A 16,596-nucleotide genomic window follows, 5' to 3' on the forward strand; every position below is an offset into this window, starting at 1 on the left:
ATGAATGGAGTGATGACTTATTCATAATGGAGGAGGGTGTGTACATGGCTGGGAAAAGGGGAAATGACTCATGAGGTTGAGAGACAGCAAATCATATCAATAACAATGACACAAGATTTTTTCTCCCTACTTAGTGAACTCTTTCAGACCCACATCACGTTCAATCTGGTATTGCCTTTATTAAATACTTCACAACCTTACCTACATTGAATGGTTACAAAATGTTACCTCTTGTCGAATATGGACACTTTTCAATATACAAAGCAGTCTTTTGCCAGGGCAAACCCAAACAAAACACAAACAAAAGAAAAAAGCTGATGCTCTTATGCAGTCCTCATGAAAAATCGTGTTTCAGGGCAAGATGGAAACAACTGGGTTCAAGACAAAGCATTACATAATCTTCTGTGCCCCTTTCGCTGTCACACATCTCAAATCCATTTACAACGCAATGGGAAAATATATATATTTATATACTGTACACATATGTATATATAATGATTAGATTCTACTGCAACGTGACAAAGAAAAAAAGAGCAGATTTCTCATAAGTATAAAAAATAAATTAAAACAACTTCACATGTGACAAACACTTTTAACAGATGTAGGTTTCAGTTATGCAGTTTTGTTACTCGGCGTGGGAGGCTGAGAGCCCCAAGCATAAGGAAGGTGCCCATAAACAGACATTAAAAAAAAAAAAGAAAAAAACTAAGTAGAAAAACAAAACGAGGGCCTAAACTAGACTAAACTGAGTGCAGACAAGGGGATAGCTAAAACAGAGCTAAAAGAATTTAAATCACCCACAGGCGACGAGAAGCAGGAACACAAGGCTGCTGACATTGTCCAGTTAAAGCAAGGGAGTGGCAGTAAATATTCACATGGATTTGTCCTGGTGCAAAACTGACAGTATGAGGAGAAGGGGATCCTGACCTGCCCGTGCCCTCCTCTCAAAGATAAGATTCTCCAGGCTACACCATTTGGGGTCTGTCAGAGTGAAGGGGCTGACAGACAAGGAGTTTACAATGGCAGGGTGCTCGGGTCTTCCTCCAACTAAATCGTCTAAATCAGAGCCTATAGACTGTAGACCGCACACTAATGAAAATATGTCTCCTTTCAAAAGCCCAAATTTATTCTTCCACTTTGAGAAGGATTTAAAATGAATACATCTTACATGTTTTCTCATTTGGTTTTAAAATAGACATATATTTATATTTTTCTTCTTTCCTGGTCATATAAGCTCGACATATTCCCTCCCAACCGAAACCCTGGTTCATAGAAATTTCTCTGTCAATACTGTGGCAAAATGCATGACATGGCAGGGGGTGCTCTCCTTGCACACAGGGCAACACCAAAGCCAAATGCTCCTTAAAGTCTTACAGTTTCACGCTGCCCCGGTGTTGGAGCTGTGGGTACGAGTTCACTGACAGAAAGGTGAGGCTGTGGGGTCAAAGCCTTTAAAAACGTCTTTAAGAGAGGCATTGTCCTGCTCCGCAGTGTCTGGCTGTGCGGGGCTGTTACCTCCAAAAGGGCTGCCAGAGCCACTGGGCTTACTTGCCTGCTTCACCATGCTGAAGAGCGTGGACACAGGCAGGTTGTGGACTCCTGCTGGCTGCTCTGCAGCTCCAGTCGGACCCTGTCCAGTTTGGTTGGGCCCCCCAGCTGCAGGGGCTCCACCCGTGGCTCCCGCACTAGGGGAGGGTGCAGGTTTGGGCCGCGGTCGGTTATAGCTATTGTAACGGTCAGTGGTTGGCTCCCCGCTATTTTTCTCTGGTTCTGGCTGGTCCAGAGCAGACTTGCGGACAAACAGCGGCTCTTTGGCCTTTGGCTTAGCTGAAGCAGCTGTACTGTCACTGGGTTTGGATTCAGGGGCGGGGGCAGGGGCAGCGGCTTCTGAACTCTCGGATTTGTCTGAACTCTGTGTCCGTGGATCATACAGACTGATGCTGCTCAGGACGCTGCTGCCAGCACCTGAATTGCCTGATCCAACTCCTCTGCCTGCACCTCCTGCTGACAACAGGCGTGGGTCGTAGGGCGCTATTGTGGGGGTTGGGGAAGTTGGAGCAGAAGGGCCAGATGATGCAGAGACCTGTGGGACTGGAGGTTCTGAGGGCTGCTTCAGGGCAGATTTTTGTGGCTGGAGGCGAGGGTCAGCGACAGCCTTGCGTGCCATACGAGGGTCTACAGGCTTCTCGGCAGGAACTGATACAGGGGCCATGGGCGGCACGACTTGAGAAGGGCCAGAAGAGGTGGCATTTACAGTCTTAAGGATACGAGACAGCAGCTTAAAGTCTGGGAGGGAGGATGAAGACTGACCAGGCTGCTCAGCAGGGGGCACTGAACTAGGCAGGGAAGTAGGTGGAGCTGTGTGGAGCTGTTGCTGGGCACGGGACAGACGAGGGTCCATGGCAGAGACCGGGGGGATGCCAGGAGGCAACGGGAGGAAGTCCTGCTTAGGCATGGGGATTGGGATGAGGTCCTCAGGACTCCACAACACTGCCTTAGCGAAAGAAGGCTTATTCAGTACTAGATCTTTCTTGATGTGGCTAAACTGCTGAAGTTGGGAACGGGGGTCTCGTAGAGCCATACCCATTAAAGGATCCAGAGGGATGGGGACAGGCTTGTCTCTTAGGACCCTCTCTGCCTCCTCCTCCTCAGTAGCAGCAGGGACCAGGGGTGGGGGTTTATACACAAGCGGAGGCTCTGATTTAGTGGTGGCCTGGCGGGCGAGGCGGGGGTCTGCAGGTGCAGAGGAAGATGGAGAGGAGGAGGGATTGTGCTCTGGGGTTTGAGAGGAGTCAGTGTTGCGGCATAAGCGAGGGTCACGTGTGAGCCTGGGATCTGCTGGTCGGCTGGAGGCCTGCGCAGCATGGGCCTTCTGCAGCCGGGGGTCAGTGGGAGCCCCCTCAGGCTTTGGCGGACCCTGGGCTTGGCTTTGCTGTCGTAAGGTTTTCAAAATCGATGTGACACTTCCGCCTCCATCTTCATCTTCACTAGAATACCAATTGGCTGAATCTCCTGGAATAAAAAGAGCCAATAGCATTAGCACAAGCTTAACAGAAATGAGTCCCTCCATCTACATTACATCTAGTCTACATCTTACTTCTAGTCCAGTTGGGCCACAGGACATGCACTCTAGAACTTACCTGCTTTACAAAAAATTGATTTTGCCATTCATGTGTTCAGTATGTTACAGCAACAATAAAAACACTAAATTGCTCAGTGCCATGGTTTTCCAGAACTACCCAACACCTTGTTGTTTGTCCTTGCACAGGTAAGTCTCCTTTACATCATTCCATTCACATTTTTGTGGATGACCAATAGTGCCCTCTAGTGAAAAGACGCTAAAGTGTCTTTAATGAGACTGCTAATTCAAGAACAGAGGATGTTTACAGTCTTAAGAGTTCCTGGATAGCATCACGCAGAGAACTGTCCTCCATGTTTCCTTCCCAACCAGCCTCTAATCTAAATTACCCTGGAAAGGTTTGTAATTGATCATAGTGACTCCGATTTTTCTTTCGATTTTTTTGTACCAGAAAAAAATGTTTTGTTTGATTTTAAGTATGTTTACAAAGATAAAGTAAAACAGCAGCATATTATGAATTATAATATTAGCAAGATCACTAGGAGTCTTTATGCAACTGTACCCCCTATAGGTGGTGGGCCAGATTTCACTATCTGCTTTAGTTTTTTAACTTAGCGATCCCTGGCTCAGAGCTGAGTAAAAACTCACTATTCCATACTTCACTTTTTAGTAGGGATGCACCGATATCAATTCTGGTGCCCGGTATCAGGCTGACAGCATGCTCATTTCTCATTCACTGATAGCAACACTGTGATACCCGCTGATACCGTGTGACACAAGCAGAGCGTAGCTGCCGCGCTAATAAACAAACGCAGTGAAGGAGGCTCTGCTCACACAGAGGAGTGTTATTGACTTTGTGACATTCGTATACAAGGCCGTCAGTCACTTTAAACATTCGACCTTAGTATACTCCCACCAGACTTACACCGTGTGACTTTAGCCTGTTTTAAACACAATCACAACTGCTTTCCCAATATAGGTAGAGACACGTTGACCAGTTAAATAGAGGCAAAAGAGACATTTGCTACCTATGTCTGCATATGCCGACTTTACTCTGCTTGATTGAATTACGAAGCATAAACGCTAATAGGGTGATTTTTTTTGGAAAATAGGATGTAGAGAGACCATATTGTCCTACCGTGTACATTACTGCCTGGTTCAGCTTCAGTGTTCAGTGCACAGTGCGTTCGCTCAGTACTCTGCATGCAGCATGTTATTTTGAATGAAACAGGTTTATTTTAAATTGTCCACAGAGACAGAGCTGTCTGTAGGGGCTGTGGTTCATATTAGCACGGACCGTACACTGTGAGTATATAAATCGTAGGCTTTATCCATACATGACAGTCTGCTCAAACGTTCAAACAGTGAGCGTCATCAAAGAACAACATTTCTAAAACCAGTGTATGTCTGGCTTTCAACTAGACAGGACATTTAACTACAGCTCAGTGAGCCAAGACTCAGAGAAGACATAAAACTCGGATGCATTAGCCTCATCTGCAGCAGCCTTAGACTGATTCCTGCTGTCACTGTGCTACGTACAAGAACAATGTTTGTATTTTATCAATTCATTACACTACAGGGGTTGGAACCAGTCAAGATGAGTAACATGAGAAAAGTAGGTCACAGATGTGTTCAGAAGACATTAAATATGTATTGACAGACATTTTTGACACTTAAATCAATACTTCGGTATTTTTTATACAAAATATATGCTCTTATATATTTTGTATTCTTCTTCTTGCAATTCATGGAAATCAAAGATAAATACAATTTTGGCATAAAAGGTGCTTTTGCAGCAATCTGCTGCGTTCCATGTGTAATCATGTTTAGGCTCTGGTTTTGTCCCGCCTCGACAACTAATATGATTGGCCTGCTTCCTTCTGACGTATCATAGATGAGCCTGTATTTCTCTGTATAGCTGTCCTGGCATTTTGCCTGTACGTAATGCAAGTTTAACTTTATTTTTAGACAAACTTGCAAAATCTTTATTGGCAACATTTTTCCCCTGTAAAGAGTTCAGATGTATATTCAAAAAAGAATGTATTTCCTCGCCAGGGATAGATATAATGAAAGTTTTCAAGGCTGAGCTCACAGCCTACTACATGTATTTTTGTTTTGTTTGTGATGTTCAAGTCTGTGCTTGAGATGTTTCAAACAATAATCTCATCACAGTAAATCAGTAATTATATATATATATATATATATATATATATATATACATATATATATATATATATATATATATATATATATATATATATATATATATGAGACCATTTAAAGACTTGCAAAAACTGACTGTAAGCCAACCTCTTATTTTACAACACGATAAACAGCCTTAAGTTATCAAATGAATCATTACAAAAATAAGAGTAAAGGTATTTATCAAATAAGGTGGCAGTAATGGGAATGAATAACATTGTGCATCAGTAACACGTAAAGGCTACAGTATGCCTGTGCTAAGAAGCACACAACTTTTACATTAACATTTACCAAGGCTTTTAATGCTAAATTGTTAAGTACTGTTATATCTGATTATTATCTATATAACTATCTATATAACATGACAGTATGACCATTTTTGAAAAGTACTGACAAATCAACCGAACAGGCGTTTTAAAAAGATTTTTACAAAGTACTGCACCATCTTTTCTTTAGCACGTTTTGGTACAATTTCTGTCAGTCACATTCATAGGGCAATTGTGTAATTTCTGTGCTATTTGATGACGTGATGCTCAAAGCAGTTTTATCACATTTGGATAATCTCTTATGTAAATTGCTATGGCTGAGTGTGTAAGTGTGCAATCACCTGTACCTTCATTGTCTCTTTCAACCCCTCCTTCAGCTAGTCTCCTGGCCCTTTCCTCCTCTTCCTGCTGCTTCTGTTGGATCCTCATGAAGAGCACACGCTGTGCTGGAGGCAGGAAGTCTGGAACAGTCAACGTGGACTGATTAGCTGATCCTCCATTGGCTGCACCCTCCATGTTCCCAGAGTTCTGATTCCCTGGGGACTGGTCACTGAAGTTTCCACCAGCTGCTCCCTGGTAGCTGTCACCTGCAGCAGATGGCAGAAAGTAAACACGGTGTACTCGAAAATAAATCGTACGACACATCAACTGAACTTATCAATTTATACAATTTAACTTTTTAAAAATATACTGGTTTTAGACTTAGTTATGATCTATTTCTCTGGTCAATGATAACTAGTCATCATTTGTAGCAGAAAACATCAGCTCACCCTCTTCTTCTTCCCCTTCTATTCCCATGCTTTGCTGCTGCTGGTAGAAATTGTCATAAAAACTGCGACCCCCAGGGGGCATCATGGCCTGGTTTGGAGGTCCTTCTCCTGCACCAAAGTTCGGCATCATTGGGGGACCTTGGCTCATGTTTGGTGGGCCCATGGGTGGCATTTCATGAGGCCCATTTGGTCCCACATGTCCTGGTGGTGGTGGACCAGGAAAACGAGGTGGAGGTCCTGCAGGGGGGCCCTGAGGTCCTGCAGTGCCTGCTGTAGCAGTGCCAGGATTTGGGCCTCTGCAAAGACATTTTCAGTGGTGGGTGATTTTTGAACTTGTCAACAGGGAGAAATTCCTAAATTCACTTTTCGTACATTCTGGGGGAATCTACATCTCAAGAGCAGCTATAAGGAAAAAAAGAAATGACAAACCTGACACCCAGTTTCTGCGCCAGCTGCCCAGTGGGTTTCACCACGATTTCAAACAAGGATGGGATTTTCTTCCCCGCGTTACCTCCACAAGGAGGTGGCGGACCCATGGGTGGCTGAGGTGGAACACTGGAGGTTGGTGATCCTGGAAAAGATGCTCCATCTGGACAAGGGGGAGGGGGACCAGGGCATGGCCCAGCTACAGGCCCAGAGCCAGGTCCAGGGCATGGAGGACCATTAGGGGGCACATTGCCTTGTATTGGCCCAGGCATCCCAAAGTCTCCTGGAGCAGAAGCATCGTTTGGGCCAGGCCTTGGGGGTGTAGGGAGGAGGCCGACACCAGGAGGGGGTTTAGGAAGGGGATTGATGCCTTGCTTTTTCAGCTCCTCCACTTCCTTCTCATCCTCAGCACCAGCCTCAGCATCCTCAGCCAGCATCTGTAATAACAGTAAACCTTTCAGACTGAGCAATGCAGGAGCAAGAAATAAGAACAGAGGGTATGTATCTTCTCTATCAGTGGCACATAAAGAGGCTCACCTTGTCCAGGAGTTCTTGTGTGTCCTCTGTCAGAGGTTCGTGAGAGAACATACAGTCATCTCCATTCACACAATTGCCTGTAGTGTGAAACAGCTTACAGGGGAAGTCACGTTACTCAGAGTCAAGGAATAATCTGCAGATCTGAGCATACTACTTTCCTGCTACACAGTCTTTAAAGTGAGACCAGAACCACAAGGGAAACTTACTTATCACAAAAAAGTTTGAGTTTGCTGGCGTAAATGACAAGTTTGATTGATTAGGTCACATAATTAAACAAATTGTAAAGGATATCATGCATGTAGGGACAATTTTCAGCCCGAGCACAGTAGCCAGTGATGTAGAACTTGCAAAGCTCTTTCTTCTTAGGCAACTCAATGTCATGACTGAAGTTGCAGTGCTCCCCCTGTTGGTCACATAAAAAGAATATGCACAGTAGTTATTTTCACCACTGGAGAGTAAACATATTTACATTGTGATCTAATACATTTAACTACGCTTAGTACTAGTAACTGCTTAAATGTTTCAACATTTAAAGACTGATAAAATAATACTAAAATATCCTGCCTCCCAAGTGCTTCTGTTCTTACCCAGGTGCAACGACCCTCAATGTAGTATTTGCAGATGGTCTTGGCCTTCCATTCCTTCCCCTCCTTCCCTTGCTTGTCCTGGTCATGCTTCCTTGGGCCACCTCCTCCATCCTACAGGACACAGGATGCTCTTAAGCAAAAAGGCTAGGGACTCTCAGTTTCCACGGTCAATATTATAAAAAGTTCATGGCCTAGACCAGTGGCTCCCCATCTCCAGGCTAGACCACCCACATTTACTATATTCCAGTTCTCAAAACATGCAGGTCAGGTAATGAGTATGAGACTAACTGACTTGGATGTGCTTGAGCTGAACAAGGGCAATAATGTCTTAACTGGCTGGGGTTATGGCTGTAATTAACACAGAATCTTTGATATTCCAATGATTCTATGAACGTTTAATAGCTGGATCAGCTGTGTTAGAACTGAAACTGTACTCTGTGTGAGAAACACCTCTGATTTACAGAACTATGTGCAGACTTTTCTTACCCCCATGTCCATATCTCCATCGTTGTCTTCATCGTATCCTTGATCTCCTCCGCGGCCCCTCCCTCGATTTCTACCTCTGCCCCGGTTCATGCCTCGTCCCCCTTTACCCCTCCCACGACCTCGCAAACCTTTACAACCTGGGGAAAAAACCCACAATCTTTAGTAACAAAGAAAAAATGCTTTCATCAGAAGTCTCTTAACAGTTTAACTCTAATAAAAGGTGAACTACTGTCAGTGTTTAAAAACTCACCACGCCCTCTGTCCTTGGATTTCCTGTACTGGTTCAGTTCTTTTGAGTAATCATCATAATCATCATCCCCCATGTTATCATAGTCATCGTCGCCATACTATAAGATGCAATTGCAAAAATATCAGTAAGTGTGTAGACTTGTTAAAGCTATGAACAGAGTCTGCAAATACAAAAAATGAAACAAAAAAACACTGATTAATCATAAATAATTTGTACATTGGAATTTACCTCCATATCATCTCCGTACATGCCATCCCCGTCATCATTCTCTCCCATCTTGCCTCGTCCTCTTCCTCGGCTTCCTCCTCTGCCCCCACGACCCCTCATCCCTCCTCTGCCACGGCCTCTCATATTCTTTATCCGGCCTTTACCACCTGTGAAAATAATGTTTTATTAAAATGAAAGATGTGCAAAATAAATTGGCATATAGAGGTTTTCCAGGGTATATTTCTTCTCTAGAGGTACCTCTTCCACGCTGGTTGCCCAATCCACCTCCACCCTCTTTGGCCTTGCGGTACTGATTAAGCTCCTTGGTGAAATCATCATAGTCATCATCACCCATGTCCTCATCCTCCTCGCCTTCATAGTTCTCATCATCATACTCATCGTAGCCACCATAGCCCTGTTTGTCCCTGCTTGACATGTAGCTGCCTTTCTTTCCCATGGGTCCTCCATGACCCGAAGGAGAAGGAGGGTAGCCTCCATGAGACTGGAACACAGATTACAAATAATCCATGAGGCAAACAGGCATGCAGATACAGTTCGTCCACATCTGCACAATTGCAAAATTACAATTAGTGAGATGATATTATTGGAGAAATAAAGCATTCCACTCACCGTGGGTGGGTACTGAGGGCTGTATTCCCGATACTTTCGCTTCTCACTGGGACTGTAGTCAGAATCATCACTGTAGTCTGAGTGATCATCACTGGAGGAGGCATGACGCTACACAACACAGATCAGCACAAATGAGTGATCATATCTGTGATGGTCCTGACAAACTCTTAAGAAATACCTTCAAACAAAAGATATCACACGCAAACACACACTTACCTTGTGTTTCGATTTCCGTTTCTTTTTGGACCTCCTCTTCTCCTTCTCTCGCTCTCTCTCCCTTTTTCTCTTCTTCTTGCGGCGGTGGGCCTTCTCGTCATCTGAGTCACTGCCATGGCGCTCCTTGCTGCGTCGGGGCTTCTCTTCGTGCTCCAGTCCCTCAGCACTGGGCACCTCCACCTCTCCTCCATCATCCTCAAGCTCTCCCTCCTCCAGCTCTCCATCCTCTCGCCTGTTACACACACAGAACTGGGGAATCACTAGACTGAAACATCAACCTAAAGCTTCTAGAACAAGAAGAGCAGTGGTTAAGTGAAATATTGTCTTCACTGAGTGGAAATGCTGTATGTAGGACAAGTGTGCCCAATCGTATCCCGTGCTAAAGAAGCAAGAGCACACCATCCACGTATTCAATCAAGAGGCCTTCGTCTTCAAACAGTGGATCAAGTGTGCTCTTGCTTGGTTGGAACGAAAACATGCAGCCACACTAGCCCCTTTCGGATAAGATTGGGCAGCCCTGATGTAGCAGATCAAGTCTCTGAAAAATGTATTTTGAAGAAAAGCAAACTGGTAACTGTTAGACTTTATTTCCAAGTAAACATTTCACATACGGTTATGCTCAAATGGTTTGCAATCTTTATCACATATTGTCATTTACAGACTTTGGGATTAACTGGATGTTTTCAGGGTACTGACTTTGCACTGCTAAGCAGTGATTATGTTGTACAGAGCAGGATCTGCCTTGAAGAAAACATTTACCACAGTCATAATCATTACACTAGTTATCTAACGCTCATTTCTGTGTCAGGCCAATGAATTTAAAATAAGGCCCATACACAGTGTAAGAAGTCACAAAGTAGCCTCTTTCCACAGTCTAATTCGAAGAAGGAAAGCCCACGAGAGTGCAACAAAAGGCAACGTAATGTTGCACTGACAAGGGCAGGCTTAACATTCCCGACCTCAGAAATGACAATCGCACTCTTGCATTCAGTATAAAATACTGCAAAAAAAAATAAAAATACAATTAACTTTCAGAAAAGCTTTGTTTCAGTTTACAGGCTAGCACCAGACCAACACAGGGTGTATTCAAAAGGGCAAGAGATCTATTTAACCAAAAGACCTGCTTATCTACTGATACGCTGGGTGATGCAATGCTGCAGTGCAGTTGTGTTAGATCAGTGGCCCACATTGTTCTACACAATATTTTGTGGAACTGTATATATACGGATTACCCTTTAATACAAGTGTACTTAAATGAAATACAATGACAAATGCATACAGAATACATTTAATACAGCTTAGCCCTTCTACTTGAACAACTAAAACTTCCTAATCAATAGCAATTTGGTGTGAACAACCCAGACGCAAATGTGAATGTTTGTCATTAGATACAAAGGTAAACAGCCATGTTTCAGCACTGAAATCATGTAGGTCTATGGCTTAACCACATTATGTCCACTTTGCAAATCACCTAACGTTTAACTCACAGTTGATAAGGCACTCTGTGATCAGCTACCATGTAGCTGCAGTTCATAAAAACATGCTGAGTAATGCGCTGTCTTGTAGGCCCTGAAAGCCTGTCAAATACTAATGATGACCCAATATGGTTTTCTTAATTACTTGCTAACAACTACCCCTAAACAACAAACCCATACTATGAAAAACAACTGGCTCAACACTTACTTTGGCAGCATGGACAATCCTAACAAAGTAATTTACTTCCAAATAATTCACTCCCACTAACCAGCTACCTCTCTGTTCCCTTTAGTAGAGTATAACTCATTTAATGACAAGCTGTGCACAACCAATGTTTTTAGTATTCTCTTAAAACTTAAACTTTGGAGGCTTAGCTAAGTTCTAAAAATCTGAGTCCTGATACTTTTAAAATCTGTGAAAACACATAACAGTTTACATCTATATATGATATATAAAAATACTGAACTATGTACTACAACTGCATTTAAATATTACAAATATCTCTTTTAACACAAGCAAATAAAAAAAAATCCAGCTCTCCCTATAATAACAAAACTTGTTCTGCTGGACGTCTCCTTGTACTGTTTGCCTCACAGTAAGTGCAAAAAGTCTCTCATGACCTAAACTTCAATTTCAGTCATATGACTCGTCACTTGCAAGATGACCAGTATCTCAAAAGAAATACTAAAATCAGACCCCCCAAAATCATGGTATACAGTTTGAATATACTGACATGCAATACAAATGAGCCACTACAGTATTAATGTAAGATATACAAAGACAACTGGCCTCATCTGACCATGCTTTTAACAGTGAGTGACAAGACAGCTGAGGAATCAGGTCATGCTCCCAAAAAAGCTATGAGGAATCTATTCAGGGCATCAGGAGGTACATAATAACTTTTTAAAACCACATTATCATACAGTAATACAAGCCATACTCCAACTAAAGACAAATACTGTCAGAACCACTTACTGATCCTACAGCCTGTAGAATCCTAGGAATTGAACATACTCCATATCACTGCTCAAAAGCAGCAGAAAGTAATGTTTTTCTGGAATTTATCCTAGCTACAAAAGGGGTGACAAGTCCTGCACTGTGTGTAAGAACTTACTAGTTTTGGGAATCTGTGAAATTGTGAAACTGGTGTTTTAATTCACTTTTAGGACCTTGAATGCTTCTGAGACTTTGGGAAAGTGCTGAACCAAAAGGGTGTTTGTGAAAATACATGCTCCTTCTAAAGCCAGACTAAAAACAGTCTAACCTAATGGGAGCAAAAACATAACACAATAATCTTTTAAATTTGAATTTAAAAGGCTATTCCAAACTAGTCCAAATTCATAGTCTTTTCCAAAGTACCTTTGATACCTTTGGATCACTTCATTACTTGGAAACAGTTTGTGTCTACAATATTTTTCATGACTTTATGACCACTAGCTTGAATTGAGTGATTTATAAAGATGGAATCTGTTATACTTCTAACAGTATAATGTAACGTTAACTGCTAACCATTGAGGTTAATAATATAATAATACTAATAGTAATAACTATATCTAGGTTACGATTAATACGCAAAACAAACATGAACGTTACTTATACGAACTGATATAATCCAACATCGTATTAAGGCCTTAATAAAAAATAAAAAAAAATACTGTGCGCAACTCGTGAGCCAGGCAAGTTAACTCGTGAAAAAGTTATTCAGCAATAGCTATGTACATTATCTACTTTATAGCTATGTAAATTATCTAGTTAGCTGCTTGGCTCAAACATTAAGAGCTAACCGATTATTGTAGCATTAGCTAAAGTTGGCCAGCTTCCACGAGAAAACAAAGCACATGCGACCTAATTATAAACAAGTTAGCCATCACGCAGGCCTAAAATCAGTATAATCGTTAACACGCTTATTAGATCGATGCTTGAATAAGTGTAGTCATTCACTTATGAAAGTGGCTAAGATAGGTACAGCTATCGCCTGTGAGACTCCGTCACGTTTTGTATTTGATAACTCATCAGCTAACGTTAGCTCACACCGACAGGGCCTTAGCTGCACCATGCTAACTCGGGCTAGCATACGTAGCTAGCTACTTAGCAAAAACGGTGACTCTTTACGGTTTTGTGCTCTATTGTTTCAGTCGCGCGGGTGTAACGTTACTCACAAGCAGCAAATAAAGAAAAAACGTAAATAAAAATAATAACTATCCAGCGAGCACTGACGGACTGTTCACTCTGGTCCTTTGGTTTTGTACTGAGGAAAGACTGAATTTCATGAGCCATGTTCTTTGCCTAGTGGCCACTGAATCCTTCGATGATGAAAAGCGCTTCGAGCAGTGACTGGTTTTCTGAACTCTGGCGAGATTTCGGACCGTATCCCTGATTTTCGGCTAAATGAACTTCCAGGCTGCGGTCTGTAGGTTAACGATTCAAGATGGCGTTCGTTCGTTACCTCTGTACTTGTTTCCCAGAAAAGTCGACTTTAATCCCCTTGAAAGAAAAAAAAAGCAAAAGAGTACCCATGCTTTTTTGTGTTTAAAAAAGCAAAGGATAAATAAATAGTTGGATAGAAATATGATATTACTCGACCTTTCGTCAGTGAGAAGGCTGTTGTGTTCGTGGTTGGCTGTTGGGGAGTTTGGATGGACAGTCATGCTTTCCACAGCCATTTCCTCTAACGTACTACATTCAGTGCAAAAAATCGACTCAGGATTCAACTGGCTTATGCGTTACTTCACATTGATCTACTGGTTGATTGGTTTAAGGAAGAGTTTCAGTTCATAGCAGTTAATTCCCATGAACAGTTTAAAAGAGAAACATGCTGAAACGTTCCTGAAGTTCTCTCCGTCCTTACAGTTGCGTGGTGAAATGAAACTCATTCACTTAAAATGGCGACGCTTCTTCTCCGCCGAGAAGAGGCGGAGTTAACCGAGTGACGTTGCCACGGTAATTGCCGAAAATCCACGAACTGAAGGCGGCGAGGGCGGAGTCTTCAAGTGGAGGTTTACTGTGTAAAAGGGTACAAAACGGTTACAGACACACAGGTTATTCATTACGTTAGTTACTTCTGAGATGAACAGCACCGATAAGTGAATAATACAATGACAAAAGTTTGACGTTGTTCTCACATTTTGACATTAAATATAATTTAATATAAACTTTGCATAGACCTGTCCTGATAATACGGGTCCTTCAAGGCTAAAAATGGAGATTACTACGCTCTAAAGAAAGATGGTTCTTCCAGGGTTCTATTTAGAGCCATGCTTGCTCTTTAGAACCGTTCCATGCTCAAATGGTTCTTTGCATGGTGAAATTTTTCTTCACAGAGAATGTGTTGCATATGGTTCTATATAGAGCTTTTTGAAAATGGTTTTATATGGCTATGCTAAATATGCAATAAAAATTTTCAAAAAACCACATTCTCCAATCTGAAGAACCATTTCACCATGCAAAGAACCATTTAAGCCAAATAGAACTCATGATTGCAACTAGAACCTTTCCCTTTACTAAAGAGCCCTTGTGGAACCATCATTTTAAGAGTGTAGGATATTTCTAGCAAACTGGGTAAGAGAAGTCAAAATGAAAGACTCAAATACAGAGGCTTGTCTGCGTTACATGAGTTTACCAGTAAATGAAAGTTGTTGAAGTGTTGGATACTCACGCACAAATAATTAGAAACTGAATAAGAGATCTATGAAATTACACATTTAGAATATATTTAAATTGGATTATGTCAAAAAATGAGTTTGCCTGTTCTCCCATGTCTGCTTGGGTTTTCTATGGGAACTCCGGTTTCCTCCCACAGTCCAAAGACATGAAGTCAGGTGAACTGGAGAAGCTAAATTGCCCCTAGGTGTGAGTGTGTGTGTGATTGTATATCTCTGTGTCAGTACAACATTCATATATTTTATTACATTTATTTTTCTAACACAAACTGAGCATGACACAGTACATTTACTAAGTTTCTTGGATTTTGTTTCTTTTCATGTATTCTAAATATCTAAAGATGTCAATGTGTAGACAGATGGTGTTGCTTTCCTATGCCTTACTTTATGTATACAACAAAGTAAATGTAAAATAACATTTACAACTTTTTCAGAATTCTTGTATTGGATGATAATCTCTATATGTGATATTAGACTACTTAAAATCACAAACACCAAAAAACTTAATTTAAGCAATAGTAAGTGAAAAACAAACTGTAGAGTATTTAAATAGAAATAAATTGCTCTACAAAAAACCCAAGTATCTGAAGTATCTATAAGTTTTTATTTTTCTTCAGCTCAGCAACTGCCCTTTACATTGTGTTCATCTCATGATGAATGGACCAATAGAAATGCTTCAAACATGCTTGAAATAAAAACTCTTTACATTGACTTACATTAAAAGTTAAGAACATTTTGTCCTCTCCTGTTAAGGTACCATTTTGGAGACTTTGTTTTTCTTTGTACAGCGACGACAAACATTCATAACATGCAATCTGTGTTAATCATTGAAAAGGAGGCAGTGAATGAATGTTTAGGCTGACAGCAGAAATGAGTTAGTGTAAAAGCAATGAGTAGTGTAAGTCTTTATGAAAAGAAGAGTGTGAAATAAAAATGGTGAAACATGAGACAGTTATCCACAAGCCAGTCAGAGGAAATGGCAAAAGCAAGTGAGGCAATTTATTATTAAAATGATAAATCTGTGAATTAGAGACCTATATACATACAGTGTATATTGATCAAGACATATTTTTTGTCAACGTCTGAGTGAAAAGCCGGTAAAGCCAGAAAAGCTCATTTTTGCAAATGAGCAGTTGGTCAATGACCTTACAGAGGACCTTACAGAGGATCATACAGAGAAAAAATCAATTCAGAATAATTGATCTTTTTTCAACTTCAATTATTGTTTGAATAGTGAAAGACATTGCAAGCCAGTTTAGCTTTTAATCCAAAGACGCTGGTTCAGTTTGACGTGACTCAAAAATTTTCAGTCCCTATCTGACACATTAGAGAAACTCCTTGATCCAGAGCCAGTTACAGCTGTGTTATAAGACCCTGTGTTGAGCTGTCAAATGATCAGTATTTGATCACATTCAGCTTGTTTATTCAAAGACAATATATTTGTATGTGCTTATTTAAATAAATAAATACATTAATAAAAATTCTTCTTTTTTGTATTAACCTATTTTTTAGACAAAAAAACAATACGAGTTGAAAAAGGAAACTAAATTAAAGTAAACAGTGTATAGGCCTACTAGTAAAAAATAAAAGTTTGCACACAACAGTTTAATTTTTACTAGTAGTGATTATATTTATATAGTTAAATTTCACGTTTTTTTTTTAGTATAAATAACATTTATTTGTTCAAACTGAAATGATGAAATGATGATATCATGACATTGAACACTGTAGATTTACAGCTACAACTGATTTTATGAAGAGGTTTTTTTTTCCACAGACGCTTTGCGTGTAACCGATACGTCATC

The 16,596-nt window shown here is 41.2% G+C and overlaps 1 protein-coding gene across 1 annotated transcript; it reads right to left on the reverse strand.

The window, feature by feature from the left end:
• Positions 1-154: 154 nt before the first annotated feature.
• Positions 155-14,028, reverse strand: zc3h4 (zinc finger CCCH-type containing 4). The gene is made up of 14 exons (XM_036561357.1): positions 13,716-14,028; positions 9,657-9,888; positions 9,441-9,548; positions 9,069-9,312; positions 8,832-8,977; positions 8,604-8,700; positions 8,354-8,490; positions 7,868-7,978; positions 7,572-7,683; positions 7,281-7,390; positions 6,747-7,180; positions 6,318-6,613; positions 5,895-6,134; positions 155-3,012 (listed from the first exon to the last, which is right to left on the reverse strand). The coding sequence occupies exons 1-14, from the start codon at positions 13,793-13,795 to the stop codon at positions 1,415-1,417; spliced, it is 3,945 nt and encodes a 1,314-aa protein (XP_036417250.1). The 5' UTR covers positions 13,796-14,028; the 3' UTR covers positions 155-1,414.
• Between the last annotated feature and the right edge of the window lie 2,568 nt (positions 14,029-16,596).

The sequence above is a fragment of the Colossoma macropomum genome, unplaced genomic scaffold (assembly GCF_904425465.1).
Source record: "Colossoma macropomum unplaced genomic scaffold, Colossoma_macropomum, whole genome shotgun sequence".
Lineage (NCBI taxonomy): Eukaryota > Metazoa > Chordata > Actinopteri > Characiformes > Serrasalmidae > Colossoma > Colossoma macropomum.